Source organism: Anopheles nili, chromosome 3 (assembly GCF_943737925.1).
Source record: "Anopheles nili chromosome 3, idAnoNiliSN_F5_01, whole genome shotgun sequence".
Classification (NCBI taxonomy): Eukaryota; Metazoa; Arthropoda; class Insecta; order Diptera; family Culicidae; genus Anopheles; species Anopheles nili.
The window spans coordinates 46618683-46637388 of record NC_071292.1 but is presented as its reverse complement, the minus strand read 5'-3'; the positions used below and the strand labels follow the sequence as shown (position 1 = coordinate 46637388).

At 44.1% G+C, this 18706-nt stretch overlaps 4 protein-coding genes across 4 annotated transcripts; 2 read left to right on the top strand and 2 right to left on the bottom strand.

The window, feature by feature from the left end:
* Window positions 1-863: 863 nt before the first annotated feature.
* LOC128726565 (cell division control protein 6 homolog) lies at window positions 864-2316 on the top strand. The gene is made up of 2 exons (XM_053820380.1): window positions 864-1210; window positions 1278-2316. The coding sequence occupies exons 1-2, from the start codon at window positions 864-866 to the stop codon at window positions 2314-2316; spliced, it is 1386 nt and encodes a 461-aa protein (XP_053676355.1).
* A 262-nt stretch (window positions 2317-2578) lies between these two features.
* Window positions 2579-3856, top strand: LOC128726634 (intraflagellar transport protein 46 homolog). Its single transcript, XM_053820450.1, has 4 exons — window positions 2579-2743; window positions 2808-2877; window positions 2989-3341; window positions 3428-3856. Exons 1-4 carry the CDS (start codon window positions 2579-2581, stop codon window positions 3854-3856), a joined length of 1017 nt encoding a protein of 338 aa, XP_053676425.1.
* Window positions 3857-3950: 94 nt separating this feature from the next.
* LOC128724450 (rubber oxygenase-like) lies at window positions 3951-6205 on the bottom strand. Its single transcript, XM_053818175.1, has 6 exons — window positions 6178-6205; window positions 5956-6067; window positions 5676-5882; window positions 5409-5534; window positions 4673-4783; window positions 3951-4602 (listed from the first exon to the last, which is right to left on the bottom strand). Exons 1-6 carry the CDS (start codon window positions 6203-6205, stop codon window positions 4134-4136), a joined length of 1053 nt encoding a protein of 350 aa, XP_053674150.1. The 3' UTR covers window positions 3951-4133.
* A 1713-nt stretch (window positions 6206-7918) lies between these two features.
* Window positions 7919-8512, bottom strand: LOC128724449 (uncharacterized). The gene has a single exon (XM_053818174.1). The coding sequence runs from the start codon at window positions 8510-8512 to the stop codon at window positions 7919-7921; it is 594 nt and encodes a 197-aa protein (XP_053674149.1).
* Between the last annotated feature and the right edge of the window lie 10194 nt (window positions 8513-18706).

Below are 18706 nucleotides of genomic sequence, written 5' to 3'. Positions count from 1 at the left end.
CTCATTCCGACCTTTTCGCCGGACGCATTAACGCCATTACAGACAAGCCGGTTTGGTGCCATTCTAATGATATGGCCAACCCAAAGGATTCTAACGAGTTTAACTATTTGTTTCATGACGGTGAGGTTACCGAACATTACATAAAGTTAATCCTTATAGCGTGTCTTCCTTCAGAGTATATAAACCGATACACGATCGAATACATACCGTCCTAATTTGTCCGTAAACATGTGCCTAATTTGTAACGGTATGCAATGTGTGTTTTTAATAAGCTTCATGATAAAAAAATTATAAACAAATTGAATATTTTAAAAGAAAGATGGTTTTATAAACGAATATTTTGTTGCTCTAGCGTGTTTTTTAAGTTTAAAGTTGTTTATAAACTTTAAATCTACAGTGGTACGGCACATGTATAAATACATAAATATATAGCTCCAATGAATAATTTTTCTCACATCTCGTAAGGATTCAAGTTGATAAAATACCAAAAGATTATAATCAGTTTACAACCGAATACATTTTATGTACTTATTCACATAGGATAACAATTTTACTACAACTTTTTAATTACAATATTGTACAATATTGTTACAAATATGGTATTAGACACACGAAAATACGGAAATTTAAAACCCAGTGAAATATTTCAATTTCAAACAAAATGCTACTTTTTCAAAAGGGCCACGTGCAGCGGGGCTTTGAAACTGACAGCTGAATGCGTGTCAACGACCCTGAAACAGGGAGTACTGTCAAATTTATCCGTTGGCGTCTGTCAGCTGTTAGAAGATAGGCGGGAAGTGAAACGTTTTGTTTCGTGTGTTAGCAAGAAGATTTGATATTAAAGTAAAATTTAGCGAACCGACATGCACCGACGTACACGCCTCAGCCTGCGATCCTCCATCGTCGGCAAAGAGAACGAGCATGATCCGGAAAAGACCCAGACAAAGGATAAAAAACGACGATCAACTGCACCGATCACTACCAAAGACGACGAGACCGACGAAGAGTACACCGTTTCACCTAAGAAATCGGTTCGAGGCCGTGGCCGCTCCCGCTTGAGTGATGTAAATGATATGGATGAGGAGTCTCAAAATGAGGATCCATCAGATCTGGTGGGAAAACTGCCGGAACGAGAGAAAGAATACGATGAACTGGTGGCATTCGTGGAAAACATTCTGGATTCCAGTGGATCAGGCAGCTTGTACATCAGGTAAATGCGGCACACACAGCCGGACTAAGTGGTATTCTGTATTTCATGCTTGTTTTATTATTGGCAGTGGACCGCCGGGAACTGGCAAAACGGCTACCTTGCAGCGTATAGTAAAACACGATTCCTTCACGGGGAAGCTGAAAACCGTCTACATCAACTGCACTGCTATCAAAAGCGTTGGCAGCATATATAAAAAGATCTCCGAAGAGCTACAACTGAAAGTGAGTGGAAACACCGAAAAGCTCTACCTAGAAGCGATCGAGACGTATCTACAACGGAAGCACAAAACCGTCATGTTGGTGTTGGACGAAATCGATCAGCTGTCGAGCAGTAAGCAAACCATCCTGTACAGCATCTTTGAATGGCCCGCCAGGCCAACGGCACGACTCATCCTTATTGGCATCGCCAACGCGCTCGATCTCACTGACCGGCTGCTTGCCCGGTTGCAGGCTCGTTGTGAGCTGAAGCCTCACCTAATTCAGTTCTTACCGTACACCAAACAGCAGATTGTCACCATACTAAGGTCCTGCCTCGAAGCGAATGATTCTCTATCACGTTTTCCTGAAGCAGCGCTCGGTTTGCTCGCTGCCAAGGTGGCCTCCACCTCGGGTGACATCAGACGAGCACTGTTCATCGCTCGACGTCTTATTGAGGGTGCGAAAAAGGAGGAACGAAAAGCCAACTCTAGCACACCAGCTACGGTTAGCATCGGGCAGGTTATGACGGTGTTGAAGCAAGTGTACAGCGCCTCACAAACGCTCAGTAACGACCTGGACGAGGGTTTCCCGCTGCAGCAGAAGATCCTCATCTGCTCGCTAATGTTGATGCTGAAACACGGCAAAAACAAGGACATTACGGTGGGCAAGCTGCACGACGTGTACAGGACGATTTGCGTCAAGCGAAACATCCACTCTGTCGATCAGACGGAGTTCATCAATCTTTGCTCGTTGGTGGAAACGCGCGGCATCGTCCGTGTGCAAATGAAAAAGGAACCCCGAATGCACCGCGTTTGCCTGCAGTGGGATGAGGACGAGGTTAACTCAGCGCTAAACGATAAGCAGCTCATCGCGAGCATTCTGGGCGATGTGTCCTGTTTGGGAAAGTAATGGTAGCTAGGGAGGTAGCTTTGCCGCCGTGTGTGATTTTATTTATCGACTGCCCGTGTATTTACGTGTGTAATTTTCTTCAAACTTTAATAAAAACAAATGACGCAAGAAATGTAAACACTGTATCACGATGACTACTTGGATTATGGTTCAAACATTGGTTGCCATGGAAACGTGCGCTTGTCAAACAACCAACGGGTCAAGTGGATCATTTATAGTGTAGATAAAGAAGCTACGTTTCGCACGCGTTCTAGCGAATAATATGGATATGTACGACGAAATGTATGAAATTAAAAATGGACGTGAAATTGACGACAGTCCGCCACCGGATTTGGACGTTTCCGGCTCGCTGCAGTTCATCAACCAAGAGGACGATGATGACAACGAAGACGATGATCCACATCCGAATGAGCGAGAAAAACGAAAGGTATCTTGTATGCTGAACAAGTCGCAATAACAGGATACCTTAAAAATCTTGCTAAATTAAACAGGAAAGCTTTAATGAAACTCATCCATTGAGTTTACTCGAGGATGTGCCCAAAACTGGTCGCCCTGGAGGAGGTTAGTTTGGGTGTCGCTGTATGCTTATTGTGGTGTGTTTCGTTGCTTGAATTTTGTCTCGTCCTTTCGTACATGTGCCCCCTGTGTGTTCCGGATGTTCCAATGTCACAGAATCAAACCCGAAACGAGAACCGATACGTAAGAACGATTCCCTTACAGACAGCAGCGGCAGTATGACGGATGACGAGAAGGAACCGGTCAAGAAGCTGGTCGAAGAAAAGGAGTTCAATCCGAAGCTGTACGAGAACATCGACGCACCGGGCGAGGTGAAGGAACTGTTCCAGTACATCTCCCGCTACACACCGCAACGTGTCGCGATCGATTTCAAGCTAAAGATTTTTATTCCCGAGTTCATACCAGCCGTCGGTGATATCGATGCGTTCCTTAAGGTCTGCCCACCTGGGCCGGTGAGCGCGAACAAGACCAAAATGCTGACCGGTCACATACAGAACCTAGGACTGATGGTAAATTTGTGCCATGGACACGAGTCATCCTCATGCCTTTGACTAATCACTGTTCTCCTGTTTGGGGGGGACTTCTTGTGGAACAGATTCTCGACGAACCGTGCGGTGATCAGAGCGACAGCGTGTTGCTACAAATGAAACTACGGTCAATATTCACCAAACCGATCGAAACGCCTTCGGCGATCGTTCGCAGCACGCGGGATATCGATCGTTGGATCACCGAAATCCAGTCGCTACGGGCAAATCAATCGATCCAGAACGTGAACGCGCAAAAGCAACCGATCGTCAACATCGACAGCCTGATGTCCGAGTGGCCAGAGGAAATGGAGCGTATGCTCGATACGCTTGGATTCCCACCGGCCAAGCTCGACTGCAGCTTGGCGAGCTACATCAAAATCATTTGCAACATTTTCGATATTCCGCTGCAAACCGGCGAGAACCAGGTGGACTACATCTACGCGTTGTACAATTTGTTTAATCTGTTTTTGGCCATCAAGCAGCAGAACAGTTTATAGATGGGAAGGAAGTAAAATGAGAAATAAAAATCAAGCACACGCTTCTAAACTGATAGGGTTATCACTAGGTGATGTATATTTTGTAGACTTGAAAAATAAAGTACCATGGTTGATAAATTTGTTTCTGGTTTCAATACATAAGTAACTACTCACGTCATTTCACTCCCATTTTTCGCCTCAGCATATTCGAGTAATGCTAACTTACGATTGACATCTTTAGTAACAGTATTCCCAGCCTCGTTCATTACAAAATATCATAGTTGAGAGTATTGCTTGTTCACTTTAAAATGCGCACGTAAGCATTTTTCACCCCGAACTCGTAAAACGCCAGGAAAGGGAAGTACCTGATCAGGAACTTGCTGAGAACCATTTGCATGTTAAAGTACCACCGGAACACGGCGATATGCAGTAGAACAGAGTGTATATAGCTCACGACATACAGCAAGAAACGTGCATACGGCCGAAAGCTCTCGTAAGGGCGAACCTGTTTCTCAGCCGGTGTGAGACTAGCGGCAGCCTCATCCTTCCAGTAGTGATACCCGGGAATTTTGTTCAACCGCATGGTTAAGAACAGAAAAGTGTCGAACTCGATGAACGGATTAAAACACCACAGCCCGGTGATCAGCGCTTTGCCCATTTTAACAAACTCGGCCGAGTGGTTGAGCAAAGCCGGTTTTAGGATTTCGCTTGCAATCAGCGACATTCGCTGCTCCGTGGTTTCCCAACTGTCCGTACACGCGTTGAATCTAGCGCAGGGAAAAGTGTGTAATGGCATTCCAAAGCATGGTGGCGTTTAACCAAAACCGTCAAACATACCTCTCTTCGATTCCCATCATGTGTCCGATGACGCGCCAAAAGTGCGTGAAAGCTTCCATGTCCTTCGTGTTGAACTTTATTCCGAGCATGCGGTAGTTAATAAAAACGTACCTGAAAAAAAAACGAACAGCACCGTCGAATTACCAGGGATTGCAAATGGTCTTTTTTTTAAATGCAAAACTAGCGGGTGTTATGCTTTCATCTCGCAGCGTAAATTTGATACATGCGTCATGTGACACTTTTGTTTCAAATTCAAACCAGCTTTTCTAAGTTTTAAAACTGCACAACTTGATAATCAAGTACATTGTCATGCGGGATAACTACTTCAACTGTGGTAATTAATACCCGTTTCAGGTGACCAGTAGAAAACCTGTGCCCGGTTTTTTCACTGTTCAGTTCACGTCTACATACCGGTTGGAGGTTATGATTAATGATGTTAGTAATTAACTTTCTGCATAAAGCGAATGTTGTATCGTTAAGCTGCACAACTGTTCACTTTTTGTATAATACAGAAACCTTAGAAAACATTAAAAAAGAATGATGAAAAGGATAAACACTGTGAACTTTACACTGTTTGTTTTTGTGATCCATACGTACTGTTTTTTTGTTTTTGGATTATTTTCATTGCACACTAGATGAATCAAAGCTTGACACTGCACTTGCGCTTTAAATTACTTTAACCGCCATCTGCCCTTGCTTTCGTGCGAGTTTTTTTTTGTTATTTTAATTTACTCACCCAACAAATCCAAACTGTGTGACCGCCATGTCGCGCTGGGAGATGATCATTCCAGAATGTACGCGATCTGCTTGTTTGCTCACACCGGCATGCGTTTTCTTTACGAACGCGATCGATTTCCAGCATCTTGAAAAGAAGCGAAAATGTATTCCGATCAATCAGATGCTGGATTTTGTAATGACGCAAATGACGCGATCACGGCGTAGCAACGATCATCATAAAATGTCTCCCAACGGGAAGAAAGATACCAGACCGAAAGATACACACCTCGATGAGGGCACCAAATCCTCGTAGTACCATTCGAGTGTATGCATCAGGGTGCTGACGTAACGACGGTACGCCGTCAGTGGTTCGGAAGATTGATTCGTATGGATTAGCACTCGCAGAATCGACGGCACGGTTATGATGGCCAGCAAACCGCACAGCTTTCCGACAAACATGGCATAGAAGTTGCGCTTGAAGAACTTCTGCGCTCTGGAACGAAACGAAAAGAAACCGTTAACCAAATGCGTAATTGCGGTCAAAACCACACCCCGTCTAAGTCTACCTCTTGAATCTGGCCTCATCGTACCAGTCGGGCAGCTCAACCGGACCGTAGTCCACCGAAACGGATTCACCTTCCTCGAGCGTTTGCAGATATTGCGCTTCCCGGGGTGCTTCTGTTAAATAACGCACGATCGAAAGAGAAAGTTACGAATGTGGGATTCGCAAAAATTCGTAATAACACGTAAAATTACGCGCCAAAGCGTACACCTGAACTTCCACTAACCGGTTTCGGCGACATGTGAGGTAATCATCATGCTTAAAAACAGCTGAGATGCGTAATCGAAAACACTGCACCGATCTTTACCCAATCCCGGGAACGGTCACGAAAGTGGGACACGTACCGCGATCTCCGAGCTTTGTTTACGTATTGCAGGGGAAAGATTTTCAATTTTATATTGAAAGCGCCACGCAGTGAGATCGCGTACCCGCGAGAAGAGCGACCTCGATGCGAGCGTATGTGCGAGAGAGAGAGAGAGAGAGTGTGTGTGTGAGAGAGAAAGAGATGAAAAGACAGCGGATGAAATTCAACAGGAGATGCATACGGAGAACTAAACGGAGAGAAAGAGAAAGAACGAGTGAGCGAATGCGAGAGCAAACGATTCGAGAGTAAGGAATGTAACCCTTGTGTACATGAACTGATTTGAAATTCAATATGCTTGTTCAGGTACACGTGGTTCGGGTGTGAAATGCAGCATCTTTGAAAAAAATATATACATGTTGTCTTGACTTATGACCTATGCAAGAAAAATTTGCACAGATTATAGGAGACCATGTTTAGTCTGAGTGTTTCATAGAGCAGAAATAGGTCGCATAAATTTGCTCAACCTGACACACTCAATTTTAAATGTCTTATTTTGTAACTGTGCTTTTCAATCTGAAAAGTTCAATGATAAGTTGGTGTTGATGTTTAAAATTTAACAAACTAAAACAATGAAAATCCTTCGGGGGGACTCGTTTCAGGACCAAGGCAAAGAAAAACGACGCCTCCAGAAAATTGGCTTCGCGGAACCGTAAGACAATAGACGATGGCAGGAAAAGCACTGTGAAAACATATGTAAGAGTCACGCCAATTAAAAACAAATGCTCTTTAATGTAATTTTATTATTTGTTAATTACTTAATGCACGTACAGCGAAAATCAACTTATACACGGGAGAGGGATGTTGCTGTAGCTGCGGTAAGTTGATACTGTCCCAAATCTGATCAACATTTAAACGCGATTTAGAATTTATAGTGTTACTTAATTTTTACTACATTTTTTGCGTAATTCTTTGACTCCAATACTCTCTCTGATGAACGGATTAATGATATTCGACCCAGTCTAATAATATGTTTTCATTATAGCTCGTCTCAACAGTATACTGCGCCACCCGAGTCCTACAAACCGTATCAACGAAAAAGGATGCAGATCTTGTTGGGCCGTTTTACGCACACGTTTCTGGACGAGTACAAGTACATCCCGAGCACTATGGGATCCGGAAAAGGACGACTGCATCAATTACACCTACGAAAGCCCGAGCTTTATCGTAACCGCTACCGTATGGGCTGTTTATTGCGAGTAAAGCTAAGAAATGAGCATGATGTAATATAATTCGAGTATAATTTATGTGACATTGTGTTAATTTATTCTCATAATCGATCTAATTAACTAGCTTATGTTGAACAGTTACACGGATGCGGCCGTTCTATGGCCACAAGGGACGTAATTTCTAATGAAAATTAAAACTATCCTTGGGATGCCTTTCCATTCTCATGCTCATCTCAAATTGTTCACGCGCGAGATCTTTTTTTGAGTGTGTGAACAAGTCTCAGATTAGTCGCTGCCGCTTTTCGTTATAATAAATCATCTGGATCATTCTCTAGCTGTGCTTGCGTTTTGCAGGAAGTGGCTTAATTTTGGTGGTTTTGGATGTAGAATTCAATATCGATGACGGTTTGGAACTTTCTATAAAAATAAAAATTAAATTAGGCCTTTAGCTCACGTAGAACAGAATACATATTACTAGGAAACATTGTTATGATATCTGTACCTTCTACGATAGCTTCATGTGTTAGAGATTCGTCGAGGTTTTGCTTGTGTTCGTTTGTTTCCTTCGGGGAAGAGTAGTTGATCTGCAAACCGGACAGAGAATCGGCCCAATGACCCCACTCCTTGCTTTCATCGTTTGAACTGCAAGAATCGTAGCGCATGGAGATACCTTCACTGGACTCGAAGGAACACTGAGACTCTTGATCAACGCTTATGGCTTTCTTTTTTCTTGGAGTTTCACCGTACATCAGCTCTGTCACCGGATCCAGCGGAATGCAGCACAAACTGGCGGATATCTCGACGGGGCTTATCATGGTCGAGGCGTGGTTAATGACGCTGCGTTTCGTTTCATTACTGCTGTCCATCGGAGGATGCTGATTGGGAAATTCGACGCCAGTAACGTCGTAATTTATGACTAATGCCTCCATCCGCTGCTCGAATTCTTTGGTGTATTCGTTCTCCGGGGTGATCCTCAGCGAGACCGGAGAAAATACCTTTGGAAGGTCTTGGACAAAATCACTGTATTCCATTTTTTTTTGCTGAAGCAGCCGACCGCTCTATTCAATCACAGGTTACTGCGGTGCAGTATGAATATTCCGTAGTTATGTCTCACTATAACCTAGCATTGCTATGATGATAATGGTTCGTGTGTGAAGCTGCCAAAGGGAAATTTAAGTATCTTTTATCAATGGATATCTAGTTGCAGCACAGAATAGGCAAAACACGCTCAAATAGTACACGATGTAATTGATGTACTTCGTTACTCACCTGTTTCTAAGTATAATGCAGACCTCATAATACGCTACGTATTATAACACTTTTAATGCTTTGCATTAAAGTCTGTTTCCACTGTGGAGTATTGCAAACTTGGGACTTTTAACCAACGCATCGTTTCTGAAACTGGTGTCTGAAAATTTTTGACTTAGTTTGTAAACAACTTTTCTTTTAGAAAAACGCAAAAACTACCAATCGCATGCACTCACACTTCCACGCAATAAATGTCAAATTTGTGTATTATCAAGAGTGTCAGCCGTTTGGGGGATATTTAAACATTAAATTAATAAGCTGTGCCATTTAAACATGTGCTACAACACATGATCTATCTGATTTTTGTTTACGAGAATAGAAAACGAAAAAGACTGGTCGGATCTGCTACGATAGTGGAAACTTCTTGAGTATTCATGAAATATTTCAAACTCGCAGGATTCCTAAGCGACGCTTAAATGACTTTTTTCAAACCGAAGTAAAGGAAATGCTTCACATGCAAAAATAACTTTTCATTTTTGAAATGATATAACCATTACTGTTAACATACATTTTGGAAGATAATAATAAGTTATATTCTCTTTCGAAAATTAAACACATTTTTTATTCCGATACTGTACACTATAAATATTTAACAAATTATAAATCCAAAGAAAAGAAAAGATATTATAAATTTTACGCGACACTTATGAAATTTTTGAAGAAACATTTTAAAATCTTTACAAATATAAATTAATTATGTAAATATAGATTCGATTTGTATGAAATGAACATTTTTTGACGAATTACATAACATACACGAACTAAAATGATACTATAGAAATTAGGTAAGAATAAATAGCGTAAATTGATTTAAGTTTAGGAAACACCATTTGAATATATTGATACCTTAAGTATTGAATTATCTTTCGCAAAATTAATCATCCTTGATTCATTGTGTCAATTTGTTACATTGTGTAAATATGTTATTCGTTTCTTCGTTCGAAGTTTTTTGCTTATTAATTTTCATTCTATGTTAATGATATGATTTGAATCACAAACAGATCTATTAAACGTCGTTAGTAAGATTGGGTTAATACGGTTGAAAAATTGACGCTTGATGTATACGCCAATTCCCGCTATAGATGAATTAAAACACTACAAAAGGCTAATGAACAGAACATCTTTTAACTATTGTTTGCAAAAAGGCTCACCCATTCTCAACAGCACAGCTCTTATTGAAAAAGCTCGGCGCTAGATAAGCACAACGCAACGAAAGCGTGCACGGATTCGTAGCTGCAGCTCGATGTTGATTACGATAGCCGGCTTATCATCATTACTTCTTAGTTTATGATTACATTCGCATGACGGCAGGGAGTTGCTGTGTAATTTTTCTGCATTCACCAGCTGCAGCCATGCGAGTGCCCGTTGGGAGGGCATGGGCGCTGTAACAGAGTGCCTTTGTATGTTTTCACACACACACACACACACACGTATGTACTGCATCTAAACGTTTTCAAAATTAGCTTATCTTTGCAGTGCATGTTGATGTATGCTGAAAAATTTCCATTCGTCTAGTTTTCAACTTGCAGTTCATGAAAAAAAAGAATCGCTCATGCGTGTGCAGTCAAAGAAGATCAGCCTCAAGGAAAGAGATCCTGAAAAGCATTTAGTAGAGGGTTGTTTTTTGTATTTTTGAAATTCAATAGAAAACACACATTCGTGCTGTGCAGCTCAACGAAGGTAGGAACCGGGAGCTGCTACTCGATGATGAGATCGTAAATAAATATTCCGTTTTAATCCGATCGGCAGTGGTCATTGTGGCGGAAAAATGAGCCCACCCATAAACCCACCCCCAAGCAAGGGAGGCTTAAGGGGGTGAAGAAAAAAGGATAAGAAGAAGAAGAATGGAAAAAGACTCCTACAAAACCGACCGACCAGCTTGCGGAATGCTCGCACCAGTGAACCGAACGGGCGAGCATCCCATGGGGGAATTCCCATGAATTGTGCATCCGATCGGATTTTTAACCTCGTCCCGTCCGGTTTGGTAAGCGGGGCTGAGCGCAACGCAACGCAAACCCCTCACACAGTAAACGCCAGCACACAAAATCCGACCCCCGCATAATCAACCTAAACGGCGCCCATGAGAAGGGGGTGGAAAAGGGCATGCATTTAACATCCCTCGGTGCGATTTATCCGTATGTCCTGCGCCGGGTTGCGTGTTCCCGGGAAGGGACATTCGTGGGGCGGATCGAGGGGGTTCCCTTTGCTCGCATCGTTTGCAAGCACTCGAGGGCTCTTAGGGCGGCACTGGCAGAGATCAAAATGCAATCAATTTCATCATGCATGACTCTCCCCGGGCTTCGCATTTGCCGGCTATTGCGTGCATTGCGTGTTGCTGCGAGGACGAGTTGCGTTCTTTCGCAGTGCAGCGCAAATGGACGCTAGCTTCACTCCGCACGTCAGCCCGCGTTGGGACGTTTTTGAGGGAGAGAGAGAAAGAGAGAGAGAGTGAGGGGGAAAGGTGGGCAGGTTCGGGAGAATGTATTTTCCCCGGGAACGCATGTAATGGATTATTAAGTACACAATTCTACCACTCTTGCAGCAGAGTAGGCGCTGCAGTAATCAAACATGTTTTAGCATTGCACTCATACCTGAAGTGGCGAGTGTAAACGCGTTCGAATGGGGTTGCATAGCGAGAGGCATGCGTAACTCTGCAAGCGCATTCACACGCACATTAATGCTGCATCGGTGGCGGCTCCTGTGGTAGCCCTTCAAGAGACATGAGCCACCAGGCGGCTCCATCGGCCAGATCGAAGTCGATGGTAACTGCGATTAATCCGCGGTGTCGTTGGTAGTCGACAAAAGAAGAGTTATAGCAGAAATGGGGGGATAAATTATGAAGTTCTTTTACACAAAATAAGACTCTTATAATAAGAGCCTTTTTAGCTGATGCATGTACAATTGATTTGAAAATGCTAAAGGTGGAGTTGACCATTTTCATGTGTCTTAAAGCTAATCTAAACTAAATGTCTGCCAATTACTAAAGGTAGCTGACAAATATGTATGATATGAGTTGCAAATTGTTATATGAGTTGAAATGTTTGAGTTAAAAATTGCATTTAAAATTCTGACAGGTGTTAACTGTGAAAAATGCAGCAGATTAGAAACCCCTGCAACATCAAATAGCAGAATGCCCCAAAATTAGGTACATCTACAAAATGGTTTTAGATATAGTAAAAGGAAAGAAAATTCCTTATTTAAAAACTCGAAGATGTGATAAGATCAGAGCTGAACAAAATAAAGAAAAAGCATAGAATTACACTGATGAAATGCTTCATAAATTATAACACTCTAATACTCACAGAAGATTGTAAAACAGCATACGTATACATACACTTAAATGGTATGTTAAATAGTTTAAACAATCCTTAAGAAGCTGTCATGATAATTTGTACATTTGATGAAAGAATTCTTCTTCAATAAACGAGCTCTATTTAAAATAACTATTAAAAAATAAAATTGTGACATTCATTGAGCTTAAATGCAAGTTGGTTTAAATAAAACCTTTCTAAATTGAGTTTTAATGTGTTTATAATGTGTGCTCTTAATAGATATTTCCTTTAAACAAGTCCTCAAAAAATACAATCACACAAAACTGCAATCCACCCAAAACGACTCCAACGCGAAACGTTCTCGGTTCTTCTCGTGCATAAACAAACCCACGACCCCCCATCAAGCGACCCAACGTGACAAGGAACCGGCTCGGGAATCAAATTATGGGGCGAAATAATTCAACATTCCGGCGAACGGGCTGGAACGCATGATAGAATACGTCTCCAGTCAATGACGCAGCCGGCCAGTTGACCAGTGCGTGATGGAAATCGTGATCGTCCTGCGGGTCACGTCAGCACACACAACCGTCGGAATGTCCTGCGCTTTCACCCCATCTAAGGCCCTCCCCACCCCCCACGAAAGGCTAATTCACTGCACGGCGCATTCCGGTGCAATTATTTCCACCGGTTCAACGACGAGGCGGTCAGCGAACGCCCGCTTACGGTGATCGATCAAAGAATTCACTAAAACCTGGCACCGCTAAGCGCTGGGACCCCCATTTCCAGCCCAATCCGATTAGTGGCCTAGCGAATCGTCCCTCGATCCTTGCGGTGGCAGCGAATGGCGGGCAAAAGCTGCAATTAGGCTCGCAAAATTGTCATCCTTTTGCCCCACCGACCGAAGACCAACGCACGGTGAAACGGCTCAAATGAGCGTTGTAAAATGGGGCCTCGTCGAGGGTGGTTGAGCTTTTCCGGGGAATGAAAATCTCTCTCTCTCTCATCCACCAACGGGAGCGGAAAAAAGGGGACACAATTTCGACCCCCGCGGCAAAGATTGATGCCCGGTGCCATTATGCGCTGGTGGCCATTTCTCGGCCATGGTTTTTCCCGGCCAACGGAGGAACTCAGACGCGCGGTGTGTCGTTCGCTTTTCCACGGTGGTGGGCTTTTTTCTGGGGCATCTTGTGGGCAAACTCGCCCACGCACCAGAGAATGGTAATCCCCTCGTTTCCACGTGAAACCTGCATCTCAACGATACACGCGAGTAGCGAGTGGCGAACAATGGGTAGCTTCGTTTTTTTTTTATTTTATGGATTATATGGGAACCGAAAGGGATCGGCCCCGTGATCGGGGCCTTTTGAATGGAATGATGAGCGCCACCCGGCCCCTTTGTTGTCGAATAAATGGCGAATGGGAGGGGGGAAGGGGGCGGGGAAGCCAATGATTAAAAGGCGTGCGTACGTAGGCATTTAACGGACACGATAGGCTTGTTTCCGGTTCGGGAAAACAACACTCGGAAGAAAAACGAGGGCGGCTGGGGGTGGGAAATCTCCACCCCACCTACGCGCGAGATTTCCTGTCAAAGTGGACGATCTATTTTGTGCCGGCGGAGGGAGGGGGCGGGGAAGTTGGGTGGGAAAGAGCTGGTTTTTCTTTTTTATACCACGCCGACCCACACAACCCACCAAAGGCAAAAGGGTATCCTGTCCGGTTCCTTATCTGCCGGGTGATACCGTGAGTTTGTGGGTGGGAAGGTGGAAGGACCCGGCAGTATCTCTCTCTCTCTCGCTCTCACTCTCACCTAAAAAAATGCGTTCCAAGCGGCTTCGATGGGTTTCGAGGTAATATATTTGATGTCCGTCGTAAAAACGGAACGAAACGGTGAGGCACGTTTATTCCTTCTTTCGACGAGTTTTTTTTTCTCTCCCCCTGGTGTTCGTCCCCGTTTCTCGCTTTTTTACCACCCATTTACGGGCGGATTTTTGTTCTCGATGCGCCGGAAAATGATATTACCAAGAAGCTTCGACCGCCGTGTAGTGGGTGCGCTTGTTTTTTATGGTTCGCGCCGGTCAAGAGCGAAATGGCGCACCGTGACCATTCGCGTGGCATTCCGTCGGGTGCAGGGAATGTCCTGTCCGGGGCTGACGGTTAGTGGAGTAGCGAGGATTAGATGGTTGGTCTACGTTACCATACCTAAATTTGTAACGGTTTTCTAACATGAAACGCACGTAGTCAGTCCGTATTCGATATTACATTGATCTATGGTTTTTTTTAAGGAAAAAGTCAGCATGATTGTAATTAATGCGATGTGCTTGGAGTAGGTGTAGTGACGAGGAAATACAATAAAAATTATTGGGATATGGTAAAGGAAAAGAATGATAAGTTAAAGTAGATAAAAGGATGATAAGATGCAAGTTGCTTCGAATTCGAGAAACATTAATAGACCTTTTTAGAAATAGGAAATGGAATTTAAAAAACAAGAGAAATGAGCTCAGATCTGAATTAAAATGTAAAAACTATTGAATAGCACAGAAAAAATAACGTTCCATGATAAGCCCTTCGGTTCAACAGCTTATGTAAAAAGAAAATGTATAAACAAAGATAGAAAAACGCTCATGGCAAATGTAAAATACTCATGTCATGTGTGAAATTTTTGCAGAAAAATAAACTGCACGAAGCTTTAAAGAAAAAGACTAAAAGTGAATTTCGTTTGATTGAAAAATAATGAAAGAACGCAAGATTGATTTTGAATGATGTTTTCACCCAGAGTACATGATGACTAGAAATTGTATACAACAAATAAAGCATGAAAAAAAAACACGTTCAAATTCCCTCTACACAAAAAAAAACTGAACCACGAAATAGAAAATTGAAAAAAGGATACAGTAACGTATTACACTCAATCCCGCACACACGACAGGACTCGTGGCGTGAATCGTAAAAAAAATGATGCCACACAATACAACAAAGCCGCCATGGAAAGAGAATTGCAAAAGAGACACAAAAAAAAAGAAAAAGCATTCATTAAATGTGTTCCACCAAATCCAACGCACCGGATTGAATTTCCTGCCGGCGCTGGTGTAGTGCACTTTTTCTGGACACCCGCAAACCGAACGGAGTTCCCAATCCCTTCCTGCGTTTGTCCCGTGCACGCACACCGAATACGGCCGGCAATTGCGCCACGCAACGCGGTGTAGTCCTAAGGCAAATGGGTCAGCGCGAGTGATCAGTGACATGAAACATTCTCTTTTCACCAAAAAAAAAAATACCCACCCAGACGGGCGGGATAATGCCAAACCGAAAGGTTATAAACTGCGCTCGTACAACGCACGGTAACAACGGGCTGAAAATACGCAAAAAAAAAGAAGTAAAGGTACTACATACATGCCCAACCCAACCACACGCATTGTGTTTTGGTGAAGAATGGAGCGCCAAAAAATAAAAAAAATAAACCCCCTGTTCTCCCGATTCACGTGATGATTGCACAAGAAAAGACCCGAAGTGGTGAGCCGGTGATGAAAGGGACACCTTTATTGTGCGAAACGAACAACCCCGTGGGTGGGGAAGATGAGTGGGAGTTCCATTGTCCACGCGGGGGTGTAGGTGTGTTCGATTTTGGAGGGCCGCCCTATCCCGGGTTCGGCCCCACGGTCCCATCCTCTCGGCAAGTGGAAAGCATCGGGAAAAACAGATCGGGAAAAGTGGACGCACACAAATTGATTAAACCCGTGCCATTGTGCGCTTCCGGGCAGTGGAACCGCCACACGGTTTCGCCACATTTTTTGTTCTCCCACGCCCCAACCGTACGGTAAAATCACTTTATTACGGAGGGGTTTTTTTTTGCACGCTTCTCGGGGGCAATCCGGGCGATATTTACAATTAGTTGAATATGGTTTCGATCCGTTTTGGGGCTGGGCTGGAAAAGAATTATGGAACGAGTGAATCGCACGCAGCAGAATGAATCAACCGACCGTGCGTTAATTAACGTAGTTGCGTAATGTATCCTCCAGGTGGGGGTGGCTTCCGGGTGTTGCTCTCGTGCGCTCGTTTTTCGGACGAAGCGATTTTCCTTTTGCCAACATCCTGCGGAAATCGATAACGGGGGTGAGTAAGTGAAAGCGTACGGTTGATGTGGAGCGCAAGCGTGACTACTACGCAGTACAGACTATTACATGCGGCACACATTCGTAATTTATTACCGTTGGTTTGGATGCGCGAAAATGCAATCACTAAAAGTACGCCAACCTGGTGCAGCGCCAAACGGGTGCCCATTCGTTCGAACTGTTAGTTATTAATTAATCCCCGAATGTAGCTGTGGAAAGCTAAAGCGAGCCGGTCTTTTAATTAGATGCAATCTCGCACCCACATTAGTGCGCCGTGAGCTGGAGTGCGGTAATTTAGGTGATTCTTTTCAGCACCCCCGACGGTGCTATTGTAATTCTATTTACGCGACAAACGACTGGTAAAACTTATGGTCATGACTAATGAACGCATAATGTAATGTGCCTTTCGGTTCGTGCGCTCTCTTTCGCCTGTTGACCACGCCGCCGTTGGTATCCTGTTGCATGTTCCAACCCGGCACACCGGCCCAGCCGGTATTTCTTATGGACCCCTTTTTTGTGGTCTGGCACGCGGGTTGAACGGGTTCCGAAAAACCCCAACGCCCATCGGTACACCCAAGTGGACACATTGCGCTTGGGTGCACAAGTTTTCGCTCCCTTCACCACCGGCGGGGGAGAGAAAACAGGATATCCGGCATTTTTGGTGTGTTTTTCGCACGGTTGAGTCATTTGCGGGCGGCACTGGCTGGCGCGTGGTTTGCCGACCGTTGCACACATAGTTGCACTTATTAAGTAAAGTGCTTAATTGCAAATAATTTATTCAAATTTTCAATTCAATTAGCGGTCGGGTGCGTGAAAATTATGCAACGATGTTGTCGCCGTTTCCTTCGCTCCTTTCGAGGGGTTTTGGTAGTCTCGCAGTCGCAGTGAAGCAGAAAACCCTGACCGTACCGGGACTGTGCACCGGGAGTGACATAATTTCACGCTTACCTACACACTAGGGTTGCATGTAATTTCAAAATTTAAAATCCACACACTTTCGTGTGGTGGCGAAACCGGGGTTTGCTCGTGTTCTCTCTCTCTCAGTTTTCCGGGAAAAATCATCTGTCCTGTTTGCTACCCCCCCGTTTGCTACATTGTCGCTCGCATACGGCTGCACTCTTTTGCGTGAGTTATGTTGGTGCACCCGTACGATGCAACTGGGGAAAATCCGACCACCACCACCACGAGAGCGCGATTTCCGGTTTTGACGCGTGTGCTTCTAGCATGGATGGATTTTCTGGTACGTTTTCATTCAATACGGCTGCTGGAAAACGGATGCAATAATGATGCCGGCACGATGTAGCGCTAAAATAACACATTGTGCTTTTTAGTGAAACTAGTTCGGGATATAATGAGCGTATTGATTGCCTACTTACACGACCCCCAGCAAATGCCGCTACACAAATTGCTCTCGGTGCAATGTTTACACATTTTGCATGCTGCAGCTGTCAACTTGACAGCATACGCACATTCAGCAACTTTGCCAAACCCACCCAGCTGCATTGTCCTTTTGGAATGCATAAATTTATGTGACTAACGGGTGAAGCTGCGACATGGGCCGGCATTTCGAGACACAGCAATACATTATTTGCCGCCCAGCGTGTGCCCAACCCTATGCTAGACGAAAAAGGGCTATTGTAACTGTAACGCCGGTTCGGGCGCTCTGTGGTTGCTGCGATGCGTTTGGTTGGATGAATTTTTCAAATACCTTTTCTCTGTTTAATTGCACACACCGGGATCCGCTTCCGGCAACAAAAAACCTGCAGCACTCCGAGCACACCGGGTTGAACGGGTTGACGACGTACGGGTAGGCTCCATTACACTGCACCCGGACCGGGAGGACATTTTGCCTTTACCCCTAACGCCGTCGGGCGTAATTCATTGCCACCCACCCTCTGCCAACGGGTGGGTGTATGGTTGGCATTTTTCCGACAAACCCGCATTCGGGTCGTTACCAGTGCCTTCCTCCTCCCGAGCACATTCACGGGGAACGTACATGTGACAATTCAGGCGCACTCGAAACAATTAAACAAATTTGCATAAAACATGAACCAGAGGCTCTTCCTGGGAAAATATATCCGTATATATATATTTTCGTATAATTTGCATTCTATTATTTCAATTCGAAGTAATTGTAGTTAATTGACAATTTGAAACATTGAAGCCCACAACCGTTTACCACAACTACCGGCTTTTTCCTTCTTCGTGTGTTTCTTTCTTCCTTTCTTTTTTTTGTTTTGGTACGCTTCCCACCAAAGGGGCGGTTGGGTTTTGTAAAATTATAGCACCAGGACAAATCATGGCCGGAAAGGCAGGCAAAATGGCGGCTGATGAAGCTACCGAGCCTGGCAAAAAGCCACGGGCGGAAGTTCAGATCGGCAATTAGTGTCGTTGTGATTTCCACGCGCGTTTTAATTACGCTCCAGTTTTTCGGCCACACCTCCGCGCTGTGGGGGCGTCGGTTTCGCTTTAACGATGAGTACGGTTTTATTCCCATTTGGGGCTCTTGTTTGATTATTTATTATTTTACTTCGATGTT

Coding starts and splice junctions, on each gene's coding strand:
- LOC128724450 (XM_053818175.1), bottom strand. CDS start 6,205: ATGATTACCTCACATGTCGCCGAAACCG. Junction 5,883..5,955: donor GATGAGGCCAGATTCAAGAG/GTAGACTTAGAC, acceptor GTTTCGTTCCAG/AGCGCAGAAGTTCTTCAAGC. Junction 4,603..4,672: donor ATGATGGGAATCGAAGAGAG/GTATGTTTGACG, acceptor TCCCTGCGCTAG/ATTCAACGCGTGTACGGACA.
- LOC128724449 (XM_053818174.1), bottom strand. CDS start 8,512: ATGGAATACAGTGATTTTGTCCAAGACCTTCCAAAGGTATTTTCTCCG.
- LOC128726634 (XM_053820450.1), top strand. CDS start 2,579: ATGGATATGTACGACGAAATGTATGAAATTAAAAATGGACGTGAAATT. Junction 2,878..2,988: donor AACTGGTCGCCCTGGAGGAG/GTTAGTTTGGGT, acceptor CCAATGTCACAG/AATCAAACCCGAAACGAGAA. Junction 3,342..3,427: donor TACAGAACCTAGGACTGATG/GTAAATTTGTGC, acceptor CTTGTGGAACAG/ATTCTCGACGAACCGTGCGG.
- LOC128726565 (XM_053820380.1), top strand. CDS start 864: ATGCACCGACGTACACGCCTCAGCCTGCGATCCTCCATCGTCGGCAAA. Junction 1,211..1,277: donor TCAGGCAGCTTGTACATCAG/GTAAATGCGGCA, acceptor TATTATTGGCAG/TGGACCGCCGGGAACTGGCA.